Genomic DNA, 15549 nt, shown 5'->3' on the forward strand with positions numbered 1-15549 from the left:
GTGACATGGTGACAGCAGCAAATGTGTCTTGTGGTTTGGGCTTATCATGGAAGTTGATTGGGCTCATTTGGAAAAACATAAAAATGGTTCTTGGGCTAGTTTATTTATCAAAATTATTCATGACAACAAGACCCAAAGACTTAATAAAACCCAACACATTCAAATAACATAGACTTTAATTTAAATCATGTAGTATTAAAAATAATATTAGCATATAGAATTAATCACATATTCATATAATTCAATTTAAATAATATGAAATGCATAAAGATTTGAATAAATGAATTTTTCAAAGATTTTGTAAACCATTTTGTTGGCATTAAAATAAATTTATTTCAAATTCTCCGGCGTAAATCATCATAATCTAAGTTCAAAATAAATTCTAAACTTAATATAAATGGGCGGGGTGTTACATCCCAAGCCAATTTTTTTTTAACTCCCCTATGCCTTGCCCCCCACCCAAATCAAAACAACTAGTTTTTTAATTCGAGCTTTAAAACTCAAATTCATGACTACTTGAATTCACAACTAACACTAGTAATTCAGTCGTGAATTCATCAAATTGGTTGTGAATTCGAGAATTCATAACCAAAACAACTAGTTGTGAATTCGAGTTTTAAAACTCGAATTCACAACCAACACTAGTGATTCGGTTGTGAATTCATCGAGTTGGTTGTGAATTCATAGATCTTGTTGTGAATTCAAGAATATTAAGTTGTGAATTCGAGAATTCACAACCAAAACAACTAGTTTGTGAATTCGAGTTTTAAAACTCAAATTCACGACTACTTTGAATTCACAATTAGCAATTGAGTTGGTTGTGAATTCGGAATTTAAAACTCGAATTCACAACTAACACTAGCAATTCAGTCGTGAATTCTAGAATTCACAACCAAAACAACTAGTTGTGAATTCGAGTTTTAAAACTCGAATTCACAACCAACACTAGCGATTCGGTTGTGAATTCATCGAGTTGGTTGTGAATTCTAATTTTAGTTTTGAATTCGTAGATCTAGTTGTGAATTCAAGAATATTAAGTTGTGAATTAGACAATTCACAACCAAAACAACCAGTTTGTGAATTCGAGCTTTAAATTAAACACAAATTCACGACTACTTGAATTCACAACTAGCAATAGAGTTGGCTGTGAATTCGAGATTTAAAACTAAAATTCACAACTAACAATAACAATTCAGTCGTGAATTCATCAAACTGAAAAATAACTAGTTGTTAATTCGAGCTTTAAAACTCGAATTCACAACCAACACTAACGATTCAATTGTGAATTCATCGAGTTGGTTGCGAATTCTAGTTTTAGTTGTGAATTCATAGATCTGGTTGTGAATTGAAGAATATTAAGTTGTGAATTCGAGAATTTACAATCAAAACAAATAGTTTGTGAATTCGAGCTTTAAAACTCAAATTCACGACTACTTAAATTCACAACTAGCAATAGAGTTGGTTGTGATTCAAAATTTAAAATTCGAATTCACAACTAACAATAGCAATTCAGTCGTGAATTCATCAAACTGGTTGTGAATTCGAGCTTTAAAGCTCGAATTCACAACCAACACTAACGATTAAGTTGTAAATTCATCGAGTTGGTTGTGAATTTATAGATCTGGTTGTAAATTCAAGAATATTATGTTGTGAATTCAGAAATATTAAGTTGTGAATTCATAGATGTGGTCGTGAATTAAAAAAACATTAAGTTGTAAATTTATAAATCTGATTGTGAATTCAAGGAAATTAAGTTGTAAATTCAAGAAAAATATGAATTCAAGAAAAAACAAAATTGGCTTGGGGGGGGGGGGGTGGGAGGGGGTCGGGGGCAGGGCAGTGGGGGAGTTAAAAAAAATTGTCTTGAGGGTGGGTTGTCGGGGGAGGGGGTTTAGGGCAGGGCAGGGGGGAGTAAAAATTAAAAAAAAAAATTGTCTTGGGGATGGGTGGTCGGTGGGGGTGGGGGTGGGGGAGTGGGGGGTTTGGGGGAAAGGTAAGGGGTGGAGTAAAAAAAAAAATCGCTTAGGAGTGGGTGGCTGGGAGGTGTGGGGGAGGGGGTCAGGGGGTTGGGCATGGGCAAGAGGAGTAAATTTTTTTTTTTTTTGGTCTCGGGGTGGGATGTCGAGGGGCAGGGGCAGGGGCGGGGGGGAGGGTAGGGTAGGGGGAGTTAAAAAAAAATTGGCTTCGGGGTGGGTGGTGAGGGGTGGGCAGGTAGGGGGAGTAAAATTTTTTTTTGGCTTGGAGGTGGGTGGTTGGGGGGGTGGGCAGGGCAGGGGGGAGTAAATTTTTTATTTTTTATGGCTTGGGGGTAGGGATGTGGGGAGTAAAAAAAATTATTTTAATTTTTTTTTAATTTTTAAGGGGAGGGGTATTTCGAACTTTTTGCTCAAAAACTGGCCATTTTTTAAAATTTTTATTTCATAGGCTAAATTTTAAATTTATAATATGAAAGTGGACAATTCTATATATTACCTCATAAAATATTGTAGTTGTTGAAATTCTTGAATTTATGAAAAATTGCATATTGTCATCCAAATGTTGCATTAGCTTATAGTATCTTATTGACTATGCCTTGTACCGTTGCTCCAGCTGAGAGGAATTTCTCGAATTTAAAATTGTTAAAGACATTTAAGATCGACGATATCGCAAAAAAATTAAATAATTTAACAATTTTGTATATTAAAAAAGATATCTTAAAGCATCTTGAAACAAATGATATTATAGATGACTTTGCAAGTCAAATAGTAAGAAGAAGTCATTTTTTTTTTTATAATTATTAATACTTTTCTTCTATCAAAATGTTATAATGTGATTTAAAAAAAGAAAAAGTGATATCTTATATTTTTATGATGGTAGATAGAGAACCATTTTTATCGTTTTGCCCTAGGTCCATTTTCCATCGTTAACAACCATGATCTACTTGTAGCTTACTTTCCTTTTTGTTCACTTAATAAAAGTTATATTCACATTTAAATAATTAGCCTATACAGATATAAACCACAATGACAGGATCAGAAGTTGTGAGATTCCAGTTTGGTCATGTCTCCACCCACCACTGGATCAAACTGACATTTATAATATCTGCATGAAAAAGAAGATTATGGCATTTATGATAAGAAAGTGTTTTTTTTATTGATAAATTTATCATGAAAAAATAAAGAATAATAAAAATTTGTCTTTAAATATCTTCTTTTTCCCCCTTTATTTTTTACAAAAGAGAATTTCACCATATTTTGTTAATTCTTTTCATTTCAATGAGAGATAATATTATCCCTCAATTTTTGATGTGATAATATTATCCGAAGTGAAAATGAAGAATGAAAAATGATGAATTTCTCTTTTGTAGAAAATGAAAAAACAGAAAGGAGGTGTTTATATACATAAGTTTTTGTTATTTTTATTCTTTTTTTCATGATAAATATTTATCAATAAAAGAAAAAGCACCCTAGGGGGGGTCTCAACTTGATAGATATTAGCAAAATACTAATACCTTCCATTACTGCCAACAACAACAACTGTGTCCTCCTCGCACCCGAAAGCAACAATGTGTTGCAACCCTTCTTGTACGCGAAATTGAGCCACTGACCATTCCGAGCTGAAATACTTGGGCAGAACACCTGCATATTTCAAACCAGAATACAAACTAGTATCATTTACAAGGTGGCAAATGGGCAGTGAGTTGAAGGACTTATTGCAGATATGATGCTCATAAGGGTGACTAAATATTTCGATCATGGAAAATTAGGCCCTTCCTTGTATAGTTCTCATTAAAGAAACTTCATATGATCCACAGATGTATATGAGTTCTTCATATTTATAGAAATATGATACCTTTGATGAAGGAAAGACGTGACAAGGAAAGTAGAGCAAGCTCATTTGTTTCGGCTACTTGTGAACGACTGGTCCTTGAAGATCTTGAATCAACCTTTAAACTAAAAACATGGACAGTTCCCTTATCACTTGAAGCAGCCAGCCATCTGCCAGTCGGAGAGAATGAAAGGCTGTAAATTGCTGCTCTTTCTGAACCCCTTCTCAGCTGCATTAAAATGGGGAACTTTTTAGTAACAGAGATAAGAGTCAAGTAACAGGAATGAAACTACATTGGAAACAGCTAATCAGACTTCACACAGCTCATAAACAATTTGCCACCTACTTTTGCCTCAATGGGTTTTCTTTTTCCCAATAGAGATAGTTTACATTCTATTAGGATAGATACCAATGATCACAACTCAACAACTCACTGGAATTATAGGATTCTAACCACAGCCATAATCTAGAGAGAGAAAGCACCCCGACAATCCATTCCAATATCAACAGAGTGTTACAGATTCTGCTACTTAGGAGATATGCTTAATTGCAATTGTGGTTCAGATGTTTCTTAGTTGAGATTTAGAGGATTTGTTGAGGAAATATCAAATATACTATAAGATACAAACTCATTAGACAAGGGAGAATGCCTATCTGATTTACTGTCCATGTAATTAGAAGACACCATGTATAGCCGTATTTCATGATGCGTATAATTCATTCCTTATAAAGGTATAACAACATGATTATCGTACTCGACTAACTCCTTAGCGATTGATATTTACTGATTGTGTTTCTCCGTTTCCAATTAACGCTAAACAGCATGGAGAACATTCATACTACATTGATTCTCCCAAAGCAGCCGGGAGAATGATCTACTCGTTGATCTGATTATAGACATGTATAATGAATATATACTACAGCATGTTAATGGTAGACACATAAGCAAACACATAGAAGGCAAATCAAATATGAGACATTATGTTTAGTTGTCCAAGAAATTTTTTCAGAAAAAAATAAAAATCCACAGATTGATTTCTAGTTGTATCAGTATGATGACTTAATTGTTTCACAATCACTATCAACTCTCTCTAGCAGTTCTGAAACTTAGTCTACAGCATTTGAGGCAATTAAATCACCACAAAATTCCTTCGGAAGTAATCTAAATATCAATCTAAAAGAACAAATGCTCAAAACATTGAACAAACAATTCAAACACTCTGCAAACAGAGAATCAATCACAGCATTGAACAGGGAGACAAAATAACTACCTCCTTAAGCAATGATCCATCCATCGTTGTAAACACGCGTACCAGCGTGCCCTTACTGCTTGCGGTTGCCATCAGCCTACCATCATCCATCAAAGCAACAAAAGCTACGCTCGAATTGTGCGCCATTACATGGTTACACTTCGCCGTCGCGTATTGCTCCACCCGCACGCACCCCCTCTGTAATCCCAAACAAACTAGCACCATCGATCTCGCTTGAGAAATCTCGCAAAGTCCCCGCGGATTCTCCAGCGTCTCAATCTGGTGTGTTAATTTAAAGTCGGAGAAATTATAAACATTAACCTTATGCAGCAGCACGACGACGATTCGATCCGTCCGGAGGCGGACGGCCTGCACCTCCGACCGGAACAACAGCTCGCCGATGCAGCGGTTGAGATGATCGTCCCAAATCATGACCTTGTTGCGGTCAGATTTAGAGGCGCCGACTAACGCGAGGACGTTGCAGCGGAAGAGCATCTGAACGATGCCAATGCCGCCGGAGAAGTTGCGGCGGAAGGCTTCGGCGAAAGGATCGGCCTTGAAGACGATGAAGCCGTCGGTTGTGCCAACAGCGTAGCAGCTGGCGTCCTGATTGAAGGAGAAGCGGAGTACGGACGCCGGTTTCACAGGATTGGGGGTTTGGACGGGGACGGATGGAGGCATGGCGGAGGAAGAGGAGTCCGACGACGACGGGGAGGAGCAGGAGGAGACGCAGAGTGGGGAGCTCATCGACATTGAAGTTTTATAAGTATGGAGTGCAGTAGCATGATTGTGGGTGAAGAAATATGATTTTGGAGAGAGAAAAAGGAGTTGAGATTGAGACGGAGAAGGAGAAGAAGACTAGTTTCAGTTTCAGGACTCGAGTCCTTTTCGAATTAAGATTTTTATGAATTACGAATACACACATAAGCAACGACTGTTTGTTAGGAAAAAACTTTTCCTAATTATACTGACTCAGGTCTCTTATAAGTTATAATAATAATAATAATAAGAATAATAATAGTTGAAGTAAAAGCCAATTGAGTCTCAAACGCTCAAATTTATAACATAAAATCTCATGAAGTGTACCGTACATTCGGATTGATTCGTACCCAAATCTTGACCCGCATGTTAATTCAAACCTGCATCCTGACTCAAATTGTGTAAATGACACTTATTTAGTTATACAAACGACACAGCTTATATTGTACTATTCAATTATATAAATGACACTGTAACATTTTAAAATGTTATAGTGTCATTTTCAATCTTATATTGTTATTTAAAATATTATAGTGTCATTTACAATCTTTATAGTATCAATTACAAGAAGTGTCATTTATATTTATGAATAGTGTCAATTATACACAATGTCATTTACAATGTTATAGTGTCATTTATATAACAAAATAATATCAATTAATTACAGACAGTGTCATTTGTATAACCGAATAGTGTCATTTACACGATTTGAGTTAGGATGCGGGTCAAAATTTGGGTATGAGTCAACCCGGGTGTACGATACACCCAGGTGTACCCAATACCACCTCAATTTATAATAGGATGCATGATCTTAAATATAAGATGGGTTAATGGCGCCTAAATTAAAACTTTTACGAAATTCTGGTATGACAATCGAGCTTTGAATTTGGATTGTGTCGTGTAAAATACAAGACTATCAATTTAATCTAATTTTGCTATTCTGGCCATTTACCAGAGAAATTAATTTGGGAATTTTAAATACGTGGCAAAATTGGGATGTACTGGCATCCAGGTGTCGTCCTAGTGGATGGAATATGGAAGGACGCCATTCCAAAAGTTGTTTATTCAACCCAAAAGTCGTGCCATTTTCATTTCCATTTTCCCGATCTACTGAACCCTGATTCCTATTTCCCATTTTTCTTGTCAGGCACAGGTGTTCGCTAATTATTTTCGTTACGTCACAAGTGTACGGTGTAGTTGCAAAAGTGGAAGTAAGGTCGTATCCCACGAGGATTAGTGGTTAAATTCTAGTGATTACTATTTAGACTAAATGGTAAAGTGAGTGGTTTAATTATCTAATTGATTACCTAACAAATTCAAACACAATTAAAACAAACAAGTAAAGTGGATTGATTACTCAAGTGATGAATGTGATTTAGGGATTAGGCATTGAAGGATTAGCGATGGACTTCAACTTAACTCAATTTAATCTTCATATGACCCAATTATCTAGAGTGATCTCCCAACTAGTTCTAGCCCCTCCCGGACGACTAAACCGGTGGATTACGGGTCATAATTATCGTCCCTGGTTAATTTCTAACCTATAACTCTCAATAGCACAAAGGATCGATAAACTCTCACCCAACTCTCAACCTCCCGGTTTATTGAGTTGATATGTTACAAGCTCCTAATCTATTGTAATCATCCTCTTCCGATTCAAAGTACAAATTAGAAATGCATAAAGATTGGCCAACAATTCATGCAAGAGATAAAACTAGGGCTTGAAAAGATAATAATAAAATGAACAATTAAGATATGTATTGAGCAAAACACTCAATCCATTACATCATCATCTAGCCTAATCCCCAAATCAAAGGGGGATTTAGCCTAACATGCTTACAATCAAAATACCTAAATCAAATAAATACATCAATGAAAGAGAGAGTAAGAGGTGACAAATCCTATTAATAGGGCTTTCTTCAATCTTATTCCTTCTCTCATCTTCAATGTTTTCAATCTTGGTAGATAGATGTATTAATGGAGGCTAGGGTTTGGTGTAGAGGATTTGGGGGTGTATTGAATATGTGGGAGTGAGGAATCCCCTTGAAAATGGGGGTGAATGAGATGTTTTGATTGAAAATCGCGACTGGGACCCACCAAAGTAGAAATCCCACTTTTTACCTTGACCGCGACAAGGAACGTAGCGGAAGAAGTCAGGGGCCTGCGGTTGGGCCCGCTGCTGCGGCCCGGACCGCAGAAGCTCCTTGTATCAAAATGCACCATGGGTCGTGGTCCCACCCGCGGCCGAACGCGGAGTCTTGGGCTCTGTGCACATTCTGCTCGTTCGGTTCCTTATTTCTCGTCCTAACTCCGACTTGGTTGCCGTTTGCGCTCACGGATTCCTCTCGAGATTTACTTCAACCTCATATTTTCATAATTCTCTAATTTACCTTTGATTTTTCTTGAAATCACACCAAAACTACATCCGAGAATCAAATCTTTATAAAACTCAACATTAGGGCACAAACAAGCATTCACAAGCAAAACACGAAAGAAAATGACAACAAATCATTCGGAATGGATGTAGGAAAGCCATATTTGTCAACAAGAAGTAAATGTAGGTCCCTGGATGAAGCTTTGTTTATTACTAGTGTTTGGGTATCGTCGACAACTTTGGTGGGATTCTATGTCGATGGTCCCAAGTTTGGAGAATGGCAAAAAGGTAGGTCCAACTTCAATTCTTTATTGTTTCATATTATGTGTTGTTGCCTTCTGTGTTTTCAGATTTTTCTATTTAACAATAATATGTTGGGGTATAGGTTTTTAATGTTGGACTGTAGTGCATTGAATATTTGTCTTTGTAGTGACATGTTTTTAATTTTTTGTTTTCGTTGTATTGTTTGTGTGCAGTGATGAGTTTGGTTTGCATATTTTGCCATGGTGGTAGGTTTATAAACAAATAAGGAAAGCAACATTATATAGGGGGATTTGATTAAAGTTGGGTTAGATTGTGATAGATTTGGTTATTTCGATCTAGTTGACTACGTTAAAGAATTAGGTTATGTTTAATGAGAAAACTTTTATTATAGAATCCCTACCACTCAAACATATAAACAAATCACATATGACAATGATGCAATGGAGATGTTGTCATGTATGGGAAAACATCTAATAGTAATTGTGTGTGTGGAGGGTGGCAAGACTGCGAAAAATGTTATTGAGGGGAAGAATATTGCTAAGGAGGGCAGTAGTGAGCCTGATATAGAGCCCAATGGTGAGGGTATTGTTAGGTCCGAAGGGTCTCGAATAGGTGTATGGGGGGGAGAGAGAATACACCTATAGGCTATTTTTGAAAATGAAACTTTGAAAACAAACAGACTCAAACTTTTTAGTGAAAAGAGTTTTATCAAAATAAGGTTGACGACTGATATTGAATACTCGTCAATAAAGAGTTATCAGTTAAGTCAATGACTTTAACTGATACACGTAAGGCTTCAATCGAGTTTGTTAAACAGAGAGATGTTATGAATCTTACTGACTATCTGAAGATAGATCAGTTAGACTAATAACACACGCAGCGAAAAACTTTTGTTTCGAAATAGCCTGTGAGATTAATTACGTTGTCAGCAGTTAAGTTTCTCTTTGCAATTAATCAGTTTTCAGTTTAAGAAAGTAAGAGCACAAGTAAGAAGGTAAACACTGAAAGCTGTAAATAACACATAGATTTTTACGTGGTTTGAAAAACACTTCCTACATCCACGGTCGGTTGATCAGACCAACAACTTCACTGGGCATGTGCTTACGGGTGTACAACAAACCTGAATGTGTGCTTACGGGTGCACAACAAATCGAAACAACTGAAGAGCCTATCTTCAGTACCAACACACTGGGTTGGATTTCTCACTCCTAACGCACATTGGGAACTAAGATCTCACGGAGACAGGGCACTGGCCTGAACTCCTTTTGAACACAAACTCTCAATTCAGTCCGTTGAAAAGAGGTTTGAAAACTTGCCAACTAAACTACAAAGAACAAGTTCTCTGCAGTCAGTTTTACTTAGGCTTTGGATATACAATATTAATTACCTAAGTTCTAAGAGAATATATGTAATCAGAAGTGACTGATTTTGGCTTTGTGATTCTCTTCTTCGATTCAAACTTTGGGGAGGCTTGGTTTTGTTGAGTAACGAATTCAGCAGCGTTTAAGCTTATGTTGTTGAATCGGTGAAGATTGAAGTGATCATCGAGCGCAATTTATAGGAGACATATTGAATAGATCTGTTGGCGGAGATGGTCTTCAAGATTTCTTCCGATAGAGAGTAATTTGAACTTGGGCTTAGGCTTCAATCTTCGAGGTTCCTTGTTTGGTGTGAACGGCTACTTTGAGGAGCAGGGGATGGGACATCTCTGAAAAGGTAATCACCAAAAGGAATGACCTCTGCAGAGAAAGGATGATCCTGATATCTCTGCATTTAATGCGGCTGTACTTCTGTAGTGCGTGGCTTCCTTTAAACTTTAGAGGTTCAGTCCGATGAAGAATGTTTAACTGATACTTGACTTTAGTATCAGTCCGCTGAATCCACGTGGCGCATTAAGTAATCAGTCAAAACTGATCATTCGACTGATAAGTTAAATATCAGTATTTGACTTTGCCTTAATCGTTACATCAGTCAGCATCTTCAGTCTTCAGTCTTCAGTCCTTCGTTCTTCAGTCTTCAGTCCTCAGAACAGCAACTAAACTAGAAAAAGAACTCTAACACTTAAGTTCGAACAGTTCTAGTCTATTACAAGTGAAACCTATTGATTTTGGTATCATCAAAACTAGGATTAGGATATTTCATTAAGTTTCCAATAATTTTCCCCTTTTTGATGATGCCAAAACCACACAACTGTTCTAAGAGAAGAAAAGACAGAGCACGAATAGAAAGTTGCTAAACAGGGTGAATACTATTCCCCCTTAATAAGAAAACCTATAAACATGCATTCTCGAAGGAAAAACACAACAGTTCAAATGAATTGAATGAAGACAAAACTGAAAATAGTAATTAGAGCCTGGACAAAAAGTTATTGTCTTCAGGTTGAGATCAAAAAGAAGTTCTTTTCATTAAGAAAGATAACTGATGAGAAATCAGTTGGGGTATAGAGCAAAACATACAAAGGAGTAAAAACAACAAAGAAAAACACATGGAAACCCATGGACTCCAACAGTCTGCTTGTCTGCGCCTTGAACTTCTTTGATCTTCATCTTCATCTTCATGTTCCTAAGCTTGTTTCTTTCAGACTTATTTTCCATTGACTTGCGGTCTTACTGGTTCGTCATCCTTGAACTTCTGGTGATCCTTTTGCTTTACCATCTTCAGTCTTTCGAGAAGATGCAGAGAACCAACTTTGAGAAGGTTTTTCTCTGACTTCTACTTTTTCCCTTTTTGGTAACATAAAAAAGAGAGCCGATGATGGAAGCTATGATCAGATGGTACCCATCTCCTAGTCTCAGAAAATCATGAGAGGATTTGATAAGAGGGTGAGTCCAGAGATGCAGAAGAGGAAGACGCCAATGGGGAGGGAGATGAAGAGGGAGACGGAGAAGAGAAGGAGGCTGGGAGATGAAGAAGAGAAGCGTGGGTGAAAAGAAGAGGAGGGGCGAGGAGAAGAAGGTGAGTGGGGTAAAGGTGAGTATGCATAGCTCTTTGGAGATAGTCAAGAAAGAGCAGCTATGCACACGGACCTTAAAGGGAGGATGAGAGGCTTATGAAAGAGGGAGAAAGGACTAGGTTGGAGAAAGAGGGAGAATACGGGAGAGGGGTGTGAGAAGAAAAAATTGAATCAGTGACAGTCGTGAGGACTAACATTGTCGATTTGTCGGCACGAGGTCTTTGTTGAAAAGACCATGTGCGGTTGGGGATGCCGGCAGACAACGAGAGAGCTCTCGTTGTCGTTGCATGCCATGGAGGTGAGCAAGATATGTGAGATGAGCTTGATGGCCTCCTGAAGCTGAAAAGCTTCTTGGCGCTAGGCATTAGGATGGAAGATACTCTTGTCGCTGGATATAAGTGAGAGTAGAAACAAGCTTGACGTCAGAAAAATGTTGAGATCATGTGAAGACCAAGTGTGTGAGCGTCATTCTCCCACTCCATGACTTTGTTGTCATTGATCTCTCCATTGTCGGAACGAAGGTTTTCTGCAACTTTTGAAAAAAAAAATATTCTCACAAAGGAGGTTGTGGATAGATGTTAGTTGTTGAAGAAAACAAAACGAGGCATATATAGACTATATTTCCAAGAGAAAAGATGAAAAGTTTTTCGAAATTGGTGCCTAAAATCTTTTTGAAGAAAATTTTCACGTCCGCCGTCACTACAGAAGACGGAAGCTTCAAAAGGTAGAAACAGTAATAAAAATCATTGTAATTTGTCAAATCAATGAGGTTTTCAAAATTTTTATTACCGAGGCAAAGAAGTTGGAAAGAAGTAAAGTAAAGGATGATCAGGACAAGTTAAATTTTTTTTTAAATCCTCTTAAAAGTACTTGCCCTTCATGGATATTTTATTTTCCAACAATCAGTTAAAGTCTTTGAAAAATACTGATCAGTTAGAGAAATATATTTGAAGACTATCAAGAACTCATAACTGAAATAACTGATATACACATGATAAGTTGAAGACACTTACTAATCGACTGATCATTGTAATCAGTCGATACCACTGTTGCTTGTTGACTTATAAGAATAAATTCCCCCTCAGATGTAGACTCATCTCCTTTGATTGCCACATCATCAGTTGAGGAGCACCAGTTGACTGAGCAATAGTCATCGTGACTGCAGTTGAGATCTTCAAGATCATCATCATTCTTCAGGGTTGATGAGGTCGATCCTTCCACAAAGATCATTGAACCTTTCTTCAGGAAGAGCTTTGGTCAGCAAGTCTGCTCTCTGAACTGCGGTCGGAATCCATTCAACAAAGATATTTTTCTTTTCCACATGATCACGAATGAAGTGATGTCGGATTGCGATATGTTCTTATGTGATGAATTGGATTCTGTGAGATTGCAATAGCACTGGAGTTGTCGCAATAAATTAGGACTTCCTTTTCTTCGATCCCATAGTCCTTGAGTTGTTGGACTAGCCATAGGAGGTGTGAACAACAGCTTCCCGCAGCAACGTATTCAGCTTCAGTTGTAGAAGTGGCGACTGAAGTCTGCTTCTTTGAAAACCAAGAGATAAGCTTGTTGCCTAGGAATTGACAAGTTCCCGAAGTTGATTTGCGATCAATTTTGCATCCTACAAAATCTGAGTCTGAGTATCCAGTGAGCTTGAAGTCGTCGTCAGCTGGACACCACAATCCTAAGTTGGGTGTGCCTTTGAGATATCGCAAAATTTGTTTTGCTGCATCCATATGAGCTTCCTTTGGATCTGACTGATATCTTGCACAAACCCCGACTGCATACACGATATCTGGTCTGCTAACAGTCAAGCAGAGTAGTGATCCAATAATTTCTCTATATTTGGTTGACGAAACAGATTTTCCTTCCGATCTTGGATCCACCTTTCAGTTTGTGTTCATTGGAATCTTGACTGATTTCATGTGCTGAATACCGAACTTGGTGATCAGTTCTTTGGCGTACTTTGACTGATTGATCAGTATTCCTTCATTGGTCTGCTTGACTTGTAATCCAAGAAAGAAATTTATTTCACCCATCATTGACATCTGAAATTTCTTAGTCATAATGTCAGCAAACTTTTTGCACATGCGTTCGGATTTAGATCCGAAGATTATGTTATCGACATAAATTTTAACAAGTAGGAGATCTTTTCCTTCTTTTAGAGTGAACAAGGTTCTGTCAACTGATCCTTTCTTGAATCCTTGTTCAATTAGATACTCAGATAGAGTATCATACCATGCTCTTGGAGCTTTGCTTTAATCCATAAAGCGCTTTCTTCAGCTTGTTCACTTTTTCTGGTCCACCAACCTCAAAACCCGGAGGTTGTTCCACATAGACTTCATCGGTGAGCGCTCCTATGAGAATTGCGCACTTCACATCCATTTGGTGTACTTTGAATCCTTTGTGAACGGCAAAGGCTAAGAAAAGCCTGACTGCTTCCAGTCTTGCAACTGGTGCAAAGGTTTCATCGTAGTCGATTCCTTCTTCTTGACTGTATCCTTTGACCACTAGCCTTGCTTTATTTCTCACCACGTGACCTTCTTCGTCTTTCTTATTTTTGAAAATCCATTTCAATCCAATCACTTTTGCATCGTCTGGGCGATCCACAAGTTCCAAAACTGAATTCTGGTTGAATTCATTGAGTTCTTCTTGCATTGGGATGACCCATTGAGTAGACTTCAGAGCTTCTTCAATGTCCTTGGGCTCTGTAGATGATGATAAGAAATAGCTAAAATTCTTATCTTCGTTGATGCAGTTTTGGTTTATGTCGTAGACGAGGTTGCACATTGATCTTCAAGTCTTCACACTGTCTGATGGTTCTCCGATGATGTTCTCCTTTGAGTGGAGTTCAAACCATCTTCGATACTTCTTGATTTCTTCTGGCGAGGGTGGAGGTTCTTCAGTCAGGATGGTTCTGAGTCCTTCATATGTTTCTCGAGCAGGGGAGTGTTGAACTGGTGTTGCTGCAGCAGGTTCAATTTGTTCTTCAGCTGTCAGAGTTCCCCCTTGACTGATGCTATCTGTAGTAACTCCAGTCGAACCTTCCGACCTTTGAGTGATCTTCTGATACTGAAGCTTTTCAATATCCTCTTATTTTCCTGGTCCCCACACCAACACTATAGAAGGTTCGGCGCTATTCATTTCAGTCCTGGAAACTTCAATGTTTTTAGCATTGCTTTTAGTTTCCTGTATCCTGAAATCATCAATAGACTCATCAAAAATAACATGTGGTGTTTCCAGAGTATCCAAGAAAAATTCCTGGATCAGCCTTGCTATCAAAAGTGTTTAACTTTCTTTTATCATTGTTGTGAATGAAACACCGAGAACCAAAAGCATGAAAGTACGAGATTGAAGGCTTCCTGTTCTTCCATAGCTCGTATGAAGTCTTTCCATGTCTTTGAGTGAGGAATGAGCGATTTTGTGTGTAGCAAGCGTTGTTGACTGCTTCAGCCCAAAACTTCAAAAGGAGTTTTGATTCGGCTAGCATTGTCCTTGCTGCTTCCTTTAAAGACCTGTTTCTTCTTTCTGCTACTCCATTTTGCTGTGCAGTTCTTGCTGCAGAGGTTTAATGACTGATTCATTGTTCTTCGCAGTAGTCACGAATGACTGCATTGAGGAATTCGGTCCCTCTATCTGATCTAATGCTGATGATGTTGACTTCATTTTCAACGTTTAGTCTTCTCAGCAGCTTTGGCAATTCTAGTAGTGTCTTCATCTTGTTGTAGAGAAATATGACCCAAGTATATCGAAAATAGTCATCCACGATAACTAAGGTATACTTCCTGCCGTTGTAACTTCTAGGAGTGATTGGGCCAAACAGATCCATGTGAAGTAGTTGAAGAATTCTCCCAGATGAGTGTCCTATTTTTGACTTGAATGACGTCCTAGTTTGCTTTCCTCTTTGACATGCTTCACATTCTTGCTTCTTCTGGAACACAATAGAAGGTAAACCTTCTATCAGTTGATGCTTAGCAAGTTTGTTGATCGTTTTGAACTTGAGGTGGTTGAGTCTTCTGTGCCATAACCAGTCAAGTTTCAGGTGGGCTATCTTCCCATGATACGACGTAGAGACTTCCTTGTCTGATACCTCTCAGCACCACCTTCTTCAGGCTGTTTCTTACAGTGAATTCATCTTTCTT

The 15549-nt window shown here is 37.9% G+C and overlaps 1 protein-coding gene across 1 annotated transcript; it reads right to left on the reverse strand.

Moving 5' to 3' along the window:
- Window positions 1-2917: 2917 nt before the first annotated feature.
- Window positions 2918-6009, reverse strand: LOC130996915 (autophagy-related protein 18a-like). The gene is made up of 4 exons (XM_057922183.1): window positions 5079-6009; window positions 3832-4036; window positions 3491-3617; window positions 2918-3081 (listed from the first exon to the last, which is right to left on the reverse strand). The coding sequence occupies exons 1-4, from the start codon at window positions 5808-5810 to the stop codon at window positions 3012-3014; spliced, it is 1134 nt and encodes a 377-aa protein (XP_057778166.1). The 5' UTR covers window positions 5811-6009; the 3' UTR covers window positions 2918-3011.
- Between the last annotated feature and the right edge of the window lie 9540 nt (window positions 6010-15549).

Source organism: Salvia miltiorrhiza, chromosome 8, assembly GCF_028751815.1.
Source record: "Salvia miltiorrhiza cultivar Shanhuang (shh) chromosome 8, IMPLAD_Smil_shh, whole genome shotgun sequence".
NCBI classification, from domain to species: Eukaryota; Viridiplantae; Streptophyta; class Magnoliopsida; order Lamiales; family Lamiaceae; genus Salvia; species Salvia miltiorrhiza.

Excerpts from the sequence above, each read along its gene's own strand:
- LOC130996915 (XM_057922183.1), bottom strand. The coding sequence starts at position 5,810 with ATGTCGATGAGCTCCCCACTCTGCGTCTCCTCCTGCTCCTCCCCGTCG. Across the intron at positions 4,037-5,078 it reads ATGGATCATTGCTTAAGGAG|CTGAGAAGGGGTTCAGAAAG; the intron begins GTAGTTATTTTG and ends ATTTTAATGCAG. Across the intron at positions 3,082-3,490 it reads GTTGTTGGCAGTAATGGAAG|ATATTATAAATGTCAGTTTG; the intron begins GTATTAGTATTT and ends TTTTTCATGCAG.